This window comes from Haemaphysalis longicornis, unplaced genomic scaffold (genome assembly GCF_048455015.1).
Source record: "Haemaphysalis longicornis isolate Haplotype H1 unplaced genomic scaffold, Haemaphysalis longicornis Haplotype H1 scaffold_2, whole genome shotgun sequence".
Classification (NCBI taxonomy): Eukaryota; Metazoa; Arthropoda; class Arachnida; order Ixodida; family Ixodidae; genus Haemaphysalis; species Haemaphysalis longicornis.
In genome coordinates, this window is record NW_027526295.1 from 107,041,325 (window position 1) to 107,057,743 (window position 16,419).

Below are 16,419 nucleotides of genomic sequence, written 5' to 3' on the forward strand. Positions count from 1 at the left end.
GTGAGGCACTGAGCGTTGATATCAGACATTTTTATTTACAATATTCCGTGAACGCTGTCGACTGGCTGGTACAGTGGAAGAATTCAAGATCCCGTAAGATCATGTTTGTTTGGCGAGAAAGCTTGCCACTCTGTACCTTCGGAAAAAATTCATGATGTTGTTATTAGCCCACTAGTGCTGTGACAAAGTTACTTTTATGCGGTACACAAACTTAAGTCAAAAAGTCAACTCTGGAAGACGAAGACTACGACAACGTTTGTAGGGTTGATGTCTGGTGAGCCGTAAATTAATAAAAAAACCGTGAGCTTGCTTTGATGCTTTCATTCTCAATTCAATATTTAGCCCTATGATAACAGTTCGAATTGTAGTTTCATTTCATGAATAACCATTTTAGGGCATTGATGGTGTAGTGCTTAAAACTGCCGAACTTGCGTTTTCTTGAACTGAGTTGTTCAAATTTCTTCTTATGCAGCTAATTCATACAAAAATATAGTAGTTACTATTAATTTCCTTGAAAATATACTTGTATCGAGTTATCTGCTGATGAGTTATTAAGAATCCTAAGCAAGCAGCCCTCTGGAGACGTAAAAAGTGTGTTCATAGTCATATTCTTTTAGGCATGTTGAAACCACCGCTTAACACCAAAAGGTAAGTTCAACCAAATATGGAAATATTGACAAAGAGGTTATTTCTTAGCAGAAAAAACTATCGATCGCACTGAGTAAATCAACAAGTCACGTTTTGCGCTGTAAGCATCAGTCATTGCCGTTGTGTCCCGGACAATTAAAATTCCACAAATGCGACAAGCGAGCGCTTCGTCGCTTTCTACCTGCTGTCTTCGGGGTTGTATCTACGGTATGCGTCGATGATGGAATCCTCCCAAGGCATGTACGCCGCAAGATCAGTGATGAACTTCTGCACTTTAACCAAGGCACGCTGGACGAAATCCCGTGATATATCCTCGAGCTGGTTCGTTTCTTCTGAAGAAAGAGTCCTGCCTTTCAAGCCACTGATGCTTCAAATTTCCCATCCAATTAGTGGTGTAAGTACTTTGGCTTCCCATTTAACAGGAACCGGGAAGTTTAGCACGTACGAGTCGATGCTCAGGGTCTTGTTGTTCCTGAAACGGTAATGCGGAAGTGTTGAGTGCTTACATTCTGGTTTTGGTCCCTTCAGTCGATTTTTTTGTGCAACCAGGATGCGGCATAGATAAACGCATTTGCTAAACGTTCGTTGCATACGCTCACATGTATCGAAGTGACAGTTCGCCAGATATAAATTTCAGCGCAACACCCTTTTGTGAGCACTCACAGGCAGTTGAAAAAATGTCTTTTGTTCGATTTGTAGAGTCGATTGGTGGAGCAGAATTGGGTGAAACCGCAACAATACGGCCCGACTTCTTTTGCGTGCTGCTAACGGGTACCTTCAGTGCTGCCTTGTTATAACGGCATACCCTTACTTGAAATGCTTCATGGCTCCCAATGTAGTGCACGAGAAGAAAACAATCCCTGCTATTAAGAAAGTATGACTTATAACGTAGCTAGTTACATTTCCTGAGGAATTAGTTTTGAGTAGGGTTTGCTGGAAGCCCCCTGATCAAAAAACAACGTTCCGTGAGTACGTGATTCCACCAAGCGTGCCAGGTGAAAGGAGGCAGCGGAACGAATGACGACACCGAAAAAAGCAACGCTGGTGCCGAGCACTGTCTTGGTACTAACATTGACCAAACTACTTGATGAAACGTAAGCTACCTTAATATTACCTTGCACGTGAAATGTCATGTCGAAGAAAAGGCTCACTGGATACTCAAGTGACAACGATTTAGGGTAGTGTAAATGGGCGTATTTCTGGAGTATTTATAATTGCAATAGGCTAACCATGTGCAGCTTTCCCGCTCATGGCAGTCCTTTCAAGAGCGATTTCTCCGTAGTTCTTCAGCGAAATGTAAAGTTATGTTGCGCAGCTAACATTGGGGGAGAAAACGTGCTTTGTGCGCAGTTTCAAGTCTCGCACATAGCGCGACTAGGTTCCTGAGCCATGGAAACTGTCCCTTAGAAATGAATGGGGAGTAAGATTTGACATAGAATTACACACAATATATTCACAATCCTGGAATATTCTTTTAGTATTTTCATCTTCACGTTGACTCCTTGCTTTATGCCAAATATTACTTTCGTGAAGTGGTTTTGCTAGGTTCCTGAAAGGTCGGAATTTTGAGCGAGAAAGCTGGGTATGTTTTAGTTACATTAGCTTTCTGGTGGAAGTCTAGGATCAGATATGTTGCAAAAAATCCCAAATCAGGGCTTTGTGATCTCGACCCAGTTATCAAAATTCAGAGGTTAATGCGCTTATTGTTTACTGTCTTGTGACATTGCAGACATTCAGTGCAATACAAGATCATATCTCATCTTTTAGGCTTGTCTTTTTAAATCCAAGAAATTGGGATTTCACCGGCACGCTGTTATTTACGTTTCTGGAACACCAGTACGGTGGTGTGGGTGTTAGACTTCATTTTGTATCATAGAAACGATAAGATGATGGCATACCTTATAAAAACAAGCTAGCAGCTCCTGGCCCCTAAGGTGTTTTGGCAAGAAAACGCTAAGAGATACCAAGTTGTGATGATTTACGGATCACGTTGGGCATTGCCGGTACTTCCAGAAGAAAGTTTTGGCCATAATTAGCAGAGCGCGATTTCAGCTCTACCGTGGATAAAGAATGCAAGAATACTTTTATAACGTAACTGCCATTACTGGGAGGCGTGTTTTATAATTATGTGGGACAGGTCGGTACTCCCTGGTAGGGTTATATGTCGTGTTCCGCAGCTACCACTAGTATGTTCTATAGGAACAATGCTATGCATTCTCACTAGCAATTCTTCGAACGCCAGTCCCTTCGAGCGTGGGCTCAGATTTAAGTCGCAATATAAAAGTTATATTTAGATAGTTTGCGAGTTCACCAAGAAGTATCTAACATGCCCGGAAGCTGTGTACAAATGCAATTTTTTTGCGTGAACAGCATCGTAGCCTGCCAAGCCTACTCTTAAAAGATACTCTTCTGCGCAGATCCCACTGTTGTAAAGTTTAATGCTTCAGAAATACCATGCGTTTCATCCAACGCGACGCTGTCTCTGGTTTTAGCCCACCGAACTGTAAATGTTCAAAAAATTCAAGGAGGCCGCTGACAGTGAGACGTATCGGACAGATAAATTGCGTGCAATGAACTGCTAGTTAATGGGCCACATGTGTACACCAATCTCAATATATAGTAAAAACGCTGTACAGGCGTTTATATGTTGTGGCCAATGTGTCACGAGATGCCTACTTTGCTTTTACTTTGCATGGCTAGCCAAGATGGTGCACTTAGAGTCATTGTAACGCTTCGGAAAGAAATTCCTGCGTTGCTTAACCATAAACAGGCGCTAAACTATAATCTGTGGATCCACTATGTAAAGTTTTGCTCACACCGAGAGGAAGGCTCTGAGTAAAAGCATCTCATATAAGTATTTAGGCGTCTGAAGGATAGTTACTGTAATTTAACAACACTGCATTGAAGTTCAAACACAGTTCTTCAAAGCTTGCTTTGGAATATACGATTACAGACTTCACGGTCTCGCATAAAAATCACATGAGTACTCTGATTACTAACCATGAAGCAACGTGTACGGGTATATCAGAATCTATGTGGTCAAACTTGCAGGTTTCGTGCTACCACTGGACACCAACACGTAATTAACGGTGGAATATTTTATAAGAGGTTCGCTGGATAATCATCAAGTAAACGGTGTAACGCCTTCTGTTTGTGGGCTTAGATATCAGTATTTTTGCGGCAAAATGTGCTTTATATTCGACCGAGTGGACATTTCGGGCATCCAAGAAAAAATTTGAGATGAAACCTGCACTGACACATGTAATGGCACACCTTAAACGGACAACTAAGTGAAATTTTCGCCTTGTTTGGGGTGGTATTATAAAACATAACGAATGCATGAAAACCATAATACTACCACTTAGTGGTACTCTGAACTAATATCTTATTTCTCATTGGTGGTGAACATCCTACTGTGCACCTTATGTTGTGACGGATTCAAAATCCCCGGAAGACGGAGAAAAACTCCGGATAGGCCGAAGAGTGGGTGAGGCGAACTGGCTCTTGGAAGAGTCGGGGCAGAGGGCACTGCCGTCACAGGTTTATGATTTTATAATTCGAGTTTAACGTAACCCGCTCTCTTCCTTGAAAGAAAGGACAGCCAGCGGTGGAGATGTGAAGCAGTAAGTTCGTCGAAAACATGTAAGCGGTACGTTGTAACTTTCTTGGATTTTCTATAAACAGAAGCTGCTTTCTCGTGCACGCGATCAAGTACTGGCGTCACTTGATCGACGACCGCGCAGAAAGTTTATCGACACCGACAACTCACCACAATACATTTTTCGTCGCCGCACTCGCTACCACAGTGGCGACACGCTGGTTGTAAATATGATTTAATGCCATTTCGGCACCTCATAATAATATTTGTTGCCCACTACATGGGTAATATTGACTTTTTGTTTGTCTACACACATGTTGTAAAAGCTAACATGCTAAAACAACAAAACGTGCACTTGTGGACATAACACTCTCGTCATAAGTCGGCGTTACCCAGTCAGCAGGGAGGACAGCGCGGGGACTTGATCCTTTCACACGTGCTTCGTTCGTTTCAACGCAAGTAAATGGATTGAAAAAACCGGAGAGATGGCTTGACATTTTTATAAACCAGCCTGTTGCGGTAACTAAACGATATTTACCTGTAATTTTAGTGCCCATCTAATTGAATGGTTCCAGTAGTTTGTCGGTATAACACAGAATTCCTATCCTTAGAAAAGGTTGGTACTCACTCTGTGACATTGAGGAGAACTTCGAAGGCTTCGATGTCCACGTCCACCGTGATTGGCATCCAAAACTTGGTGCCGTTGATTTGCACTTTGACCTTCTCAAATGTTAGCGCTACCAGAGCAACGAGACCACACTGCTCAATCTTATCGAAGTTATCACCACCTCGACGCACATTGGCGAGTCCTTCGACCGACACGTTGGATATCTGGAGTACTTGTTCTCCAAAGGTAGCGTCGGGTACGTCTGCGATTATCAAGGGATCAAGGCCAGCGCCGAGAATGACGCGTCGGGCACAGAGGTGAAAAATGCCCAGTGCGCTCGTATTCTCCCACACAACCGGTTCGAAGATCTCTGGTCCCAAGTCTTGATGACGAAATCGGCTTTCTATGATGTTCACGAGAAAAGATGACTCGAACTCAGGTTCAAGCCGCGGTTTCATAACATCTGAAACAATGCCAAAAGAACAGCCGCAAAATTCACAAGTTTTAAGCAGGAATGTTTTAATAAACCATAGAAAAATAATGAATTAACAGCATTGAGAAATTTTTCCGTATTGTATGCCGCAAAGCGCGCAAAAAACTAGTGACTACTTAAGCTTTACAAAATCGGAAGTATCGTAATGTCAGGATGAATCCCGTAGCAAAGATGGAAAACAAATGTTGATCTAAACAGGCTATACAACTATGGGCGTGTGGTTCACCGGGAATTTGATATAGCGTGCATACAAAGTAAAAAGTGTTCCAAAGGCGAAGAGGGCATCGTCAGAATGTACGGTGCTATTACGCCGCTTAGCAGTAGCTAGAACCATTGAGATTTATCAGCTATTTTGTCTACCAGTGAAGTGGCCATGCGCGAATGGAAAAAAAGATTCGGTTGCAAGACATAATATTACGCACTTCTGAGTCGTATAAACGCCAAAAACCTAATTTCTGCCAGGTGAAAGTTGCAGCGAGCACTTGGCGCTACCCTCAGAGCGTGTTAATCTTTTTCCCGCTTTGGTCTATAGCGGGAATTAAAAGAAGGTCCCCTTCACCCCGAGAAGTCAGAGTGGCGCTGGCTACCACCCCTAAGCACGGGGAAAAAAATTACATTGACCTAAATAGCCCAGAAAGAAGGGGGGGGGGGGGAATCGGTCCGCCGGTAGCGTAGTGATTATCGCACCAGACCGGTATTCTGGAGGTCGTGGGTTCGGATCCCACCTGGCGGGCATTTTTTCTCCGCTTTCTTTCTTTCTTTCTTTCCAAATTCTTTATCTGTTTCAATGACCTACCACAACCTCCCCTTTGCTTTCCGAGGTTTTCTTGGCTGCCATCCCTTATTTCTGTGTTATTTCTACGAATCCCTCATTTCCAATTGTGATTCGATATATACATATATATATATGTATATATATTGTAACGAGGAAGACTAACCACCATCGACGTAACGCTACCAGCGCAGCTACACAGCGGTGAAGTTGGAAGAACAGCCAGCGGAGCGTATTACCTCTTGCGACCTGCATCATCATCATGGCAAGACTCAAGATCGTCATCACCAGTCTGTTGTCACGAGAGCTGAGCGCGCACGGGAGAACCCCTTCGGACTCAGCTGAGCCTCTCTGCGTTTCAACGCCTTGCTGCCGTCCTGCCAATAAACCTCGCCAGAATATATATATATATATATATATATATATATATATATATATATATATATATATATATTTACATACACATACGATAGAGAAGTCGCATTGAAAAACATAACAAAATTTATTCTAACATTTCGACCGGAAGCAAGTATTTTTTAAAAAGACATCTTTGAAAAAGACCGGCCCCCGGTCGAAACGCTAGAATAAATATTGTTCTGTTTTTCAATGTAACTATGTTTTTCAATGTGACTTCTCTATCGTACAGTTACCTTAAACCCAGGAACCTAGTAATGCTCTGGTACGACATTTGTAGCATCACTAGCAGAGAACAGACAATGCTTTACGGCGCAGTTGGAACCATCTATACATGGCTCTTTTTTTTTTTTTTTTTGAAGACAGGATTCTACTTGGCTGACGTGTGCTCTTGTTGCGGAATTTTCCCAGTGTGAAGGTTGTCAAGTTCATTTGCAGGCTGCTTGAAACATTATTGAAATACAAAGTATGACCTGTGCCTCTCGTACTTTAACGTGGGCTCGAAATGTGAAATGCCTGCACACACCCTCCCCCCACACCTATCGCCTGTTTCAGCAACTAGGCGCATCGCTATCCATCCTCGGGCCGGGATACAGTGAAGATCAGAAATTTTGCAAAGGGGGCTGAATAAAGCTGCGCATGAAAACAAATCTGCAGATATTCAGAGAATTGTATACTAATGCGTAGAATTCTCATGCTGCTTGTTTTGAGTGTGAGTTCTTTCCCGAAATGTTTTCGTTGTTCTAAATCCCGTCTGACGAATCATATCCATTTACTGTATTGTAACGTTTACAGGTAGAAATTCCGCAAAATCTGCATTATTGTGGGAATAGAGGGAGTTACACGTCTCGCAATTTTTCGTATTTTTATAATATTCTTACCTTTTTTAGTCTTTGAAAATTCTGGTTTATAAATTACCTGCATTTACGCTACCATAACAGTTATATGTGCAACTTCTGTGAAATCTGCGTTATTGTCTAAATCCAGGGCGTTAGTGGTTTCTACATTTTTTCCCATTTTTTTTAAAGTAACCGGTGGAACTTCCGCGATATCTGCATTTTTGTGGAAATGGGGGCTGTTACATGGTTCGCCATTTTTCGTGTTTTTATGTATTTTATTTTTAGGTTTTCAACATTTTGTTCGACCAATCCTCTGCATTTACGGTATTATAATGAACAAGTGGAACTTCCGTGAAATCTGCAATCCTGTTAAAATGCAGGGCGTTACAAGGTTCTTCATTTTCAGTAATCTTTTCATATTTTTCTTCGTTTTTAGTTTTTCAAAATTTCGTTCGACCGATTATCTGCACTTACGCTATTAAAACGATTACGGGCACAACTTCCGATAAGTCCGAATTATTTTAGAAATTCAGGGCGTTACACGAACCGCTTTTGTTTGTAATTTTTATATTTTCATTTCTGGTTTTTCAACATTTTCTTTGACCAATTTCGATTGTATGACCAATTTCCTCCATTTACGCTATTATAATAATAACAGAGGAAACTTCCGCGTAATTTCCATTATCCTCGACATGCACGGGGTTACACGGTCCTGGCTGTGGAGGGTACTCAGCAAAGAAGGCTACGAGTTATAAAATGTATAGAAGAACCCACCTCCGATCTTAGTTCCATTCTTGGCGTACAGCTCCACCATGCCGAGAAACTGGTTGGACATGTTGAGCAGCACTGGTCCGACCGTATTGGAGACTTCGCGCTCGAGAGATTTCTGCGACAATCTCCTCCCAATGTCGAAAATCAAGCTTGACGAGCCCAGTGTGTCGACCGAAACGCGGGCCCGACTGTTTCTTGATGAGAAAATCTTAAGTTGAAGCCTTGCGGGGAAGGGCCTGCGTTTCAAGTGAAAAGAAATACCGCTAGTTAGCGTCAACCCCTGAAGTGCTCAAGCACTAAGAAGGTTGGGAAACAGAATACCACATCGTTGCCTAATCCTGGTGAAACAGACGGTGAAACGAATAATTGGGAAGAAGAGCTTTGAAAACAAATGCACTTTTTGAAAGGAACTTCTGATACTTAGTCGGCGCAGCTCTGAAGCAACTGTGACTGAACGCTGATTAAACGTTTCAGGCACCTATTTTTTTGGCGCTGAGCGAGAAATTGAGTTTTCAGAGAACCGAAAGTTGCGAAATTTTACTATGTTTTCTTGGCCAATTCTGGGAAACAAAACAGTTGGTACGAAGGGACTGGAGAAAGTTTGTAATACGTGAATAAGCAGATAAAACTTGGGCAGACAGAATCGATGTTACACTGATAGGTTTTTCATTCTTATCACTGTTAAGAACACAACCTCCTAACGAGGGCGCGCGCATGCGACGTTCGGATGTGCGACCATGGTTTGTTCACGCAGACACGCTGATTCTGGAAAACGAAGAAAAATGCACTGAGCACTCGGATTATGGAAAAGAAGTATATTATGCATCACTACGGCAACTAAAAGGATAATTTAAGAGGTCTCCCCTGTTTCAAATCTTTTCTTTTGGGTGCCAGATTGTGAGACTCTGAGTTTTTGCCGTAATCTCTAAACATTTGCTCGGAGCAAGATTTCGGCCGTTAAAAACAAAAACAAACGCTTCTTACAGGAAAACACCGTTACATAAACCAAATTTCTCTTCTGAAGGCGTGCTCTCAAGAAACGGAAACGAAGTACCCCCGACGTGCAGTAGCAGTTTAACTAAACCTTACTTCGCGACGTATTAGAGGAATTATTCCTGAGAACAGCTGCTAAACACATTAGGTGCGATAATTTAGGCGTCAAGTTACTATTATACCACGTTTCGACGTTGTTATTTTGCTTTCACCGTGGGTAAATTCTCAGAATCCACGCTCACAAATTTTGGTGGGTTCAACTTGCAGTGTGAAGTACGAGGTAATTATCAATTTCCATTCCGTCATTAAGTACCCAAACACGCTACCTGAGAGAGATGAAGACTAATTCAAAGCTTTCATCGAATGATGTGGTGAGAAGGAGCTTCCCGAATTTATGATTGCGATTACAGATGTGTGAGAATGACCTAACATTTACGGCAGTTTCTCCGAAACACCAACAGCTTGACAGCGGTTGCCGCATTCTTTTTTTCGCATCGTGTTTGCAACGTATTCTAGATACTTGCTGCGTTGGCTCTGCTGATGAATGCATTGACTACTACAGCAAAACCAGACACAGCTAGATTGAAGGTATGGTGATAAAAATATAACATAATTGGTTAGCGGAACATACATTGATTTTGCTTGTTTCGAAGTACACTTTACGGCAGCTGCTCATGCTGAAGTCCGCACTCACACTGCGGTAATCAGCGATTTGCAGCCTCAGTGATTTTAGGTCTTTTTGAGCGTACAGCTGACGCAACCACCGTCCTCGCGCACCCATGATCTCACTGAGATAGTAACCGTATTTCGAGAAGGGTAATTGAAGGATCCTTTGAACAATGGCTTCGACTGGTAGCTGTACGAATACATGTACACGATAAGACCAGCCATTAAGCGTAGCCAGCACGCAGTAACTTCCAGTGCCCGCAAGATGTCGCAAGAGGGAAGAAAAGAGCGTGGTAGAATGTTAGTAGAGTTTACTGAGGTATGGTTATATTCTACAACGCCGGCGGTTACCCTATGAGGTCCCTTTTAACAGGCGAGTGTTTTAACATGGAAATGAGTTTCTCTTGGCAGGTTCTTTTCTTTTCGTCCCGGCACCTCCATACAAAATATATTAGCGAGGTATCTCTAGAGCGTTGCGGCCTTGTACACTTCATATGCAGTCGAGGGGAAATATTCTTTTTCAGTCGAGAACATGTCGAGATGTATTTATACAGGCATTTATTTACGTGTATGAATATTTGGGGCAAAATAGACGAGAACTGAGTTCTGACGTAGTCCCCCTTAATATTGTTGTTTGAAATTCGCCCAGCCTAAAACAGCATCTGCTGACCAAGGCAAGCGCGGTGAACACTTTGTTCGCTCACACCACAAGCAACGGCTAGGAAGAACCAAAGAAGTATAAAAGACGGTGCAGGCCACACTGAGCAGGATTTTTGTTTAGCTGGTTTATTCAACATGTACCCACTCGCTTAGCAGAACAAGACATGTGTGACATACAGATGATGAAGCATTAAGTGATCGTGGTCATCTCGAAACACCATTTGTTTTCTGCTATGAACGCCCGGTCCCTTGGTTTTGTCTGGTTTCCCGTTTTCCTCTCAACAAAAAAAAAAAATCCCGCGTCATCTCCACTAACGTGAAACCTGGGGAGGGGTGAAGCATACAGTGTAAAAGTGTAGTCTTGGCGCCTTTAATTCATCGCGAACGGAGATGAAACCGTTGGGAGGGGGGGGATGTAGATGTATGCAGCTTTCTGTAAAATTCGCTTGCCTTGGAAGCATGAGGCTGTCTGGCGCGAGGCGGTAACAAGTGTCCCCGTGTTTTAGTACCGTGGCTACATTAGGCGAGACCATAACGACTACGACGACGACAGGAGGCGCCCATAGTTCCAGCCCCTATAGGACTTCGCTCCTAAAACAGTGAACACAATGACACTTACTCCATGGCGTATAGGGCGATGTCCAGATGACTAATGTAGACGTCGACCATGATTCTGGGGGATTGTAAGGCCGACCTTACGCGTCCTTGGTAGGTCACGTGGACGGGGCCTCCTTCCACTTGGAGTACCACGTGAACACCGTTGTCTTCGGCCGAAATGTGGTTCCGCACAGCCCTCCGAAGGTTTCGGAGTCCGTAGAGAGCTCCAGAATGGAGCCAGACGTGGGCCTTGTAGAAACCACCGAATGTTTCCCAGATTTCATCGACTGCGAGCGCGCTGAACTGCGTTGAGTTGAGCACCTTCGCTAGTCCAATGTCGAACAGTGTGTCGTGGTGCTTGCACGAGGTGACTGAAAAAGTGTGGAGAGAAGAGCAACGAAAGATTAAACTGTTGCTCACGCCACTGTAGACGCGGAAAATTAATTATACCAGGATAGAAGACACTAAGCTCGAGCAAACACGACGATGCAGACTTAAGCTTACCACGACACCGTCCCTTTCAGGTTAAGCCTGAAAGTTGTGCTATTTGGTGTTGACTTGGCAACATATTAGCAGCGAAAAAATGACATTGACAAAGAAAAAGGCAGACAGGACGACTGCCTTTATTAGATCAAGAAGTTTTCTCATTTACAAGTTCCTGTTTGCTTCGCAGACTTTACCCGTATAGCCTTTACACGTCGTTAAACATTATGGCTTTGGGAATTTTTGAACACGGCTAAGGGTTCTACCACCGTGACGCGACACAGCTTGTTTGCAGATGTGAGGTTCATCCTGGAACGGTTCCGAGTCGTTTGCTTCGGTAGCGTCTGCTTCTTGAGCTTTCATATTCCCTGTAAAATTGCACACCGTTCCAACTGTGTCGGAATGGCACATTCAGACAGACGTCGGCTTCATAGCGCGAAGAACCTGGGTTCGGTTCTGACCAAGGGAAGCAGTTGTTTCTTGAGGGGCTTGTGTAAAGCTGCCTTTCCTGTAGCGAGTTATCCCGGGGACCGGACGCCATCACTGTGGCGTACAAGGCTTCGCTTCAATATTGCAGCACGTGCAGGGGAGCATTTATAGAGAACCGCCTCACCTACTGAAAGAAACGTTGAAGGATGGCGCAATGAGACGCGGCACTGTCACTTCGAGAAGATATTGAGATCTGGAAGACTGACCCGAGCTTTCCCAGACAACCTCCTGCTGACGCCACCGCCCTAAATACATCATTCTTAAAAGCTTAATGGTTCGTGTTACCCAGCCACAGTTTGTTATTATCCGCTGGGATAATTATCTTCACTATTGTGGCTCTTCCTTAAAATGTTTTGCAACGAAATTCTAAAACAATCTCTTTTTAGCCCCCCTGCATACATTTCTTCTCGCTTTGACCGCCATTAAAATAGGTGTGCCGAGCAGCGACAGCAAACTTTATTTTCGATCATTCCTCCTGAAAACCTGTGTGGAGTGGAACAGCCTTTCTGCCGGCATCGTTTCTACAAAAGAACTGGAAAAATTCGAGTCTGCACTTGCCAATTATTTTTATTGACCTCTCCATTGTGTATTATGTAAACGCTTTGTCAAAAGTTTGTGGGCCAATCCTAAGCCTTCTTGACCACAAAGAATAAAAAAAAAACGGCTTTATCTTTAACTGTGACAAAAATACTTTAAGCAGTGAGAAAGAAATGTGTTTTTTCTACCTTTCTTGCATAAATATTTTCAGCCTCTCTCGGGACGTAAGCTTGTTCATTGAATTTTTTGCTGCCTGCGCGTTTCCGGCGTGGCCCACAAAATTTTGACAAAGACTGTACATTGCTTTTTTTACCCTAATCCTCTATGTAACGCCCGAACTGCCCTGAGAGTAAAATTAATGAAATGAAATGAAATGAAACAATTGAAATTTGAGGATTATGCTTTCGTTAGTCATTAAATGCGGAATTGTGATTTTTTGTTTGTTTCACTTATCCCTGGCAGTCGCGTGGGCCCACTGGAATTAAGATTTGTTTATTTGCCGGGAATTCTTTCCCGAGTGCCCCACAGCGAGGTCTGTGTAACGCCCTTAATTTCCGCAATAATGCGAATTTGCCGAAAGTAACACCTTCAATCGTTATAATAGCGCAAATGTGGATAATTGGTGGGACAGAATTTTGAAAAACTAAAAAAAAGGAAAAATAAAAATGTAGCATTATAAAAAAACATTTGACAAAATTAAAATAATGCATCGTATACATGCCCCGCATAAACCGAAGAATAAAGAAAAATAGTTTACAAAAGAGCGTTAGAAATACGTACAAGAAATAGCGTGAACAGGGAACTCTGCTGTTTGTCTGTGATCCTCGAAAAAACAAACATGGTTACCGAAGTAACGTTAATTCATCGCTATAATGGTATACATTTTCGTCACTGGGGAAAGGAAACAAAAGAAAACTAAAAATACTAAAATAATCCAACGCCTTTCGCTACCCATAGCTGTAGCTGGCTGTAAACTTACGGTCCCGACAAGCGGCATAAAAATGCTAAGCGTAAGTAGATAATTCTTTGAATTTCTTGAGCTGTGTTTAATGAATGTTTCTGCTGACAACGACGGGTAGCCCTACATGACTGAAAAGAAATTCACTGTGTAATCCTTTGGGAAACTGCTCTTCCGTTCTGTATTGTTAAACTTTGAACGCCAGCCCCTGTGTTTTTATCGCGGAGGTCACGGGGTTGTGCCCGCGCACATACTGATAACAAAACTGTGCACGCACGCGGTCGCATTGCCACAACGAGGCACTATCAGGAGAGGACAGCGTTTCATTGCAGGATCAGGATATACATAGTGGTCCTTGCGCTAGCGGTCATCCATTTTATCCTCTTTCCAGCCATGTAACTAAGTGCTTAGAGAACATGTCTAACTACGGATAAAGCCTGCCAGTCAAGGTTAACCATAGCAAAGTGTAACCTAGGACGGCGCCATGTAGGACCCGTTACGAGTGCGTTTAATAATTTCCAACAACCAGTTCTGCGAGTCCAAGTATAAAGCAGGCTTTTGCTTATGCTTGTAACGTATGACCATGTATGCATTCTTAAAATTTTTATCGAACTTCAGCGAATAGACAGAAACAATTGGATTTCAATTTGGGTTTCACTGTACTGGTTTGTTGTATTCACACCAAGGCATTACACAGTCACGATGCTTATAACGCTCGTTAATAACACTAGCTCTTTGTTATATTTCTGCAACCTAAATGTCTCGGACATCTCCGGGCCCTGCCTGCCTGACCAGTTTATAAATACCTTGTCGAAAACTACCTGGGGGCTTGGAATTGCGCAAAGGCAGTTTTTACGCGCCGTAGAAGTTTTATGGTAGGGCCGTTTTCGAAATTAAGGACCTAAACTAGCTGTAAAGACGGAAAGGATTTAATGCCTCTGTCACATCCTCCTGATACCCGGGATTCTTTTGGGTTCACAAATTTGTTTCTAAACTTTCCGAATAATTACGTACAATTATGAAACTGAGAAGTGTCATGTTTTTCCTCAATAGCGCTTATAGTTTCATCTCGGAGAGATGGCCAATATATTGACGCCGGGGTGACAACAGGTCTTTTTTCCCCGGCGTGCATGTAATGAAGTAGAAGACATACTTCACGAAAACTCGTGTGCAAAGATGTTTTAACTAGAAAAGGACAGTAGTGGATATAAGACATAAAAAAATCATTCGTCTGCTAAACAAAAATTTCGCTCTGCTGTTCACTTCCTGTAGTCAATTTTAAAACACCTTTCGTTCTTTGTGACGGGGAAAGAAAGTCGACATTTGGTGGGAACGAACTTTGTTTTCATGTCGCAACCCTGTAGTCTGTAACGGGTAGTGTTGGCAGTGGCTGCCGGACTTGGGAAGTGGCTAGTGCTCTTTTATTGGGGCTTTCCCGTAGATAGTCGAGTCATGCTTTGATGGCGGATACCGCTCGGCTTCGTTCTCATTCTCCATTTCGTCCTGCTTCCTACTTGGAGTTTCGAGGGTCTCAGAAAGACACTGGCGAAACTTCGCAAAATTGCTTCAGCTGTCTCATCAGACAGATGAGGCCCGTCTCCAAAAGAACAAAAACGCAATTTTGCCCCCAAGCCCTTCAACACCAACAGCACGCGTTTGTTTTTCATAACAAGCCATCCCCTTAAGCTATTTAATCCACCACTGCCCCCGCATGGCCGAACACCCGCAAATTTTCAAGCCCGACAACGAAACTCCAGACGCGCCGGGCGGGCTCTTGCCGACCACGCAAAATAGAGCGAGGAAAGGGGGGAAAGGATTGATTGATTGATTGATTGATTGTGGGGGTTTAACGCGCCGACGCAACGCAGGCGATGAGGCGCGCCGTAGTGGAGGGCTCCGGATTAATTTTGACCACCTGGGGATCTTTAACGTGCGCCGAAATCTCGTACACACGGGCGTTTTTGCTTTTCGCCTCCATCAGAAAAGCGGCCGCCGCGGCCAAAGGGGGGGAAAGGAAGGCGGTGCCATTCGAAGTCCGATAACGAAACACGACCTTTGCTCTTTAGGCTTTCCACAACCACACAACAAGAGGCGAGCATAGCCGGGGCGTGCTGTACACGACACCACTGGCGTCAGCTGTCTCTTTTGGGTTACCTCTATCTTTAAAGACGATAGTCTGTTTGGCTGCTTAAGCGCGCACATTCTGGTCTGTCTGTCTGCCTGCTTTTCCCTCGGGTCAGCCGCCCGGGCAAAGTTATGAAAGTTGTTGAACCAGACGCTTATACAAGAAAAGGAGCTATACACTTCTAAGTCTGGTGAAAATGTTCATCCTTGTGAAGATTGCTGAGCAAAAACCAAACGTTAGGCTTATGTGAGGCAAAACATGAATACATAAGTGATATTTGCTGTGTTTTTATTTTAAATAAACACGGCTTATGTTATTTTTAACAATCTTGTGCACACCCGTGCAAAAAGCGGTTAAAGCCTCTAAACTTGCACAATGCACACAAGAATGCCGGAGAACAGCAACTCACCTTCTGCAGAAGCCACCGTAGCGGTCGCCAACAGCCAGCGTAATAAACACGCTGCTAGCTCCATTACAACGTGAAGAAGCGGAGCGATGGGCTATCCTCACTTCAGCTAGTCGTTCCACGCGTCACATGTGCCGTTGGGAAATTGTGTCCCTTTTATAGTGCGGCAACGTCCGTCTTGAAAGATAACTTTTCCACCGGTGGTTGGCTCGTTTGCTATCTGATAAAGTTTCGCTGCGTAAGGACGCGAAGCGGAGCAATGCTTGTGGGGAGGTTGTAACGGCGCAATGTAAACTATTCTCAGTTCCGCCTTGCGCAGAGCTAGGTGCAACTGCAGCGTTATGTTTTATAAGACCAGAGAGG

At 43.5% G+C, this 16,419-nt stretch overlaps 1 protein-coding gene across 1 annotated transcript; it reads right to left on the reverse strand.

Annotated features, from left to right (window-relative positions):
• Window positions 1-768: 768 nt before the first annotated feature.
• On the reverse strand, window positions 769-16,185 carry LOC144167290 (uncharacterized). Its single transcript, XM_077696608.1, has 5 exons — window positions 16,060-16,185; window positions 11,081-11,429; window positions 8,146-8,378; window positions 4,875-5,316; window positions 769-1,120 (listed from the first exon to the last, which is right to left on the reverse strand). Exons 1-5 carry the CDS (start codon window positions 16,121-16,123, stop codon window positions 1,018-1,020), a joined length of 1,191 nt encoding a protein of 396 aa, XP_077552734.1. The 5' UTR covers window positions 16,124-16,185; the 3' UTR covers window positions 769-1,017.
• Window positions 16,186-16,419: the final 234 nt, after the last annotated feature.

What these genes read in the sequence shown, in the direction of transcription:
- LOC144167290 (XM_077696608.1), bottom strand. Translation starts at nt 16,123, where the DNA reads ATGGAGCTAGCAGCGTGTTTATTACGCTGGCTGTTGGCGACCGCTACG. An exon ending in ATCGCCCTATACGCCATGGA is followed by an intron (nt 8,379 to 11,080) that starts GTAAGTGTCATT and finishes CTTGAAACGCAG; the next exon opens with GCCCTTCCCCGCAAGGCTTC. An exon ending in GAATGGAACTAAGATCGGAG is followed by an intron (nt 5,317 to 8,145) that starts GTGGGTTCTTCT and finishes GCATTGTTTCAG; the next exon opens with ATGTTATGAAACCGCGGCTT.